The sequence below is a fragment of the Anopheles cruzii genome, unplaced genomic scaffold (genome assembly GCF_943734635.1).
Source record: "Anopheles cruzii unplaced genomic scaffold, idAnoCruzAS_RS32_06 scaffold03312_ctg1, whole genome shotgun sequence".
NCBI lineage: Eukaryota > Metazoa > Arthropoda > Insecta > Diptera > Culicidae > Anopheles > Anopheles cruzii.
Window position 1 is genome coordinate 1 of NW_026456897.1, and position 2231 is coordinate 2231.

General features: G+C 48.8%; 1 protein-coding gene across 1 annotated transcript; it reads right to left on the minus strand.

Annotated features, from left to right (window-relative positions):
• Nucleotides 1–25: 25 nt before the first annotated feature.
• On the minus strand, nucleotides 26–1223 carry LOC128276973 (GPN-loop GTPase 1-like; the record flags this gene model as incomplete). The annotated part of the gene is made up of 3 exons (XM_053015432.1): nucleotides 1007–1223; nucleotides 338–932; nucleotides 26–261 (listed from the first exon to the last, which is right to left on the minus strand). Coding segments are annotated over exons 1-3 (958 nt in total), but the record flags the coding sequence as incomplete, so codon positions are not given.
• Nucleotides 1224–2231: the final 1008 nt, after the last annotated feature.

The window sequence follows — 2231 nt, forward strand, 5'->3', positions numbered from 1 at the left end:
AATGATTAAGAGTCACAAGAATTACCTGGCGCAACGGCCGCTGCATCGTTTTCTTCCCCTTCGTCGTCATCGGAACTCTCGTTGGCTGGGTGTTTCAGATAGATTCGATCGTTACGCTCCGTGGTCACACTGCTCTCGTTGCCAAGCTGTACTTCTGCTCCCATGTCTTCACGAGCCGCTTCTGCCAACTGTTCCTCCGCCACGCGCTTGTTGGATTCTTCCTTTTCTCGCCTAAGCTTTTCGTATTCCTGCTTGTAGTCACTAGAATCGAATTGGTAAGAACGGACAGGAAAATGAAGCACAACGGGTTAATTCGGAAGCACATCCGTTGCTGTACCTTTCGTATTCCTTCACAGCTTCGTCCACCAGCTGAAAGAAGCGTTCGAAACCGATACCGGTCAGTGAAGAAACGCCACACGACTTGAGGTTATGGTAGAACTCGTCCAACGTTAGTGACATGGTGCGTGTCAGGTTGCTCACGTACGCCGTTTCGTTTTCGAGCGCGTCCTGGAATGCTTCAAAGTCCTGCATCCACTGCACGGCAAAGTCACAGTCCTGCACGTCGATTTTGTTCATCACAATCACGAACGGTAGCCGTGCCTTGTACAGAATCGAGCACGCGTACAGCATGTTCGACATAAACGTGGTGGGACTGGTTGAGCGCACAATGTCCATAACGTACACAACGATCGTCGGGAAGGCGGTGGCCAGCGCCTCGGTGATGATTGTGCCGGAGGCGGACCAGGTGAACACTTCAATCTGACCGGGCGTATCGATCACACAGTAACGGTGTTTATCTTTCGCTTTTTCAATCAGCTCTATAACTTTCCCAAACTTGGTGGAGAACAGATTGAGGGCCGTCACGATGCCGCCGTTGGGACCGAGATTGTACCGTTTCATTACCTCCTTATACTTTACAGTGTCGCGAACATCTGCAGGTGGAATGCAAATAAGTGAAGGACAGGACGGCATTATGCGCAGCCTGTGAGTCTGAAACAACGCTTACCTATATTCACCGGGTATGGCGTTTCTCGACACGCAGGATCGAGGTTGATGAGATACGGCAGCGAACCGTTTGCGTGCCGATATTGGGCCAGCTTTTTAACGAACGTCGTCTTACCGGAACCGGCCATCCCCAGCACGATCAAGCACACGGGAGTGGCGGCATTTGTTTGGCTTTCTGCTTTAGTTTCTGCACACGACGAAGAAGTTCCTGGTTGTTCCGTTTCCATTATTTTCGATAGTTGTAGCACCGCGCCAAACACGCGCGACCCGAATGTAAACAAACTGCGCGCGTCAAACTACCGTTTGACAGTTGCTGTTGATGCTGAGCATTTTAAGCGGAAAAAACGCGGAAAAAAGCTGATTTTTAGGTAAACAAACTTGATTGTAAAGCACGTGCGTCAGCTAAAAGTTACTCGAAGCTATTTACCCTTTGTAACCTTTCGATTTTCTTGTTTTTGGGTGAAATAAACACAACTCAGATTGGGGGCTCTTTTCAAGCACACTTTTGGGCCCTCCGTTGACATCTCGACGGTGCGTCTGTCAAAAGCTGTTTACAAATAAATAGCAGCCAATCTGTGCCGGAAGCTGCCGGAAGAGTGTTTTGTGACTACCGTAAAGAGTTTCGTCCTTTAATTTTTACGCCAGCCGCGTCCATTGGGTGGTGGCATCTTGGTGGCCTGGAGCTGTTTCATTTCCATTCAGGTAAGTAAGGTAGGGTGCCGTTATCATCATATGGGACATTTCGAAACCCCGATCGCCGGGTATGGTGTCTTCTTACGGCCCGGTATGTGGCATACCAAATTGCTGATGTAAGTATTCCAGGCCAGCTGCGATCGTAGTTTAAAATGCTTACACAGTTTGGTGTCGTTTTGCTGCACTTGACCACATGGCGGATGATGGCGTAAGCTCTAACGAAACGATATGCAAATTGGATTAGCTTCCTTGTGCCGCGTGGGTGTGAAGGCGTCCCATCCCATTGAGATGGTCACATTCCATTAACGGTCAGATGCCACAGCAACAGCTGGATTTTATATCAACTTGGCGTGTGGTATTCAACAGTTTGCCGCTTGGGATTGGTTGGTGTCAGCCAGAGTAGGGCAAAAACCGCTGCCTATGGGGCGAAATGGTTTCAAATTTCTATTATTTTGCCGATAGTGCAAAAGACACGGGCTGAATAGTGGCTTTCGGTCACCGTTTATATCCTGATTGACAACAAATTTAATATC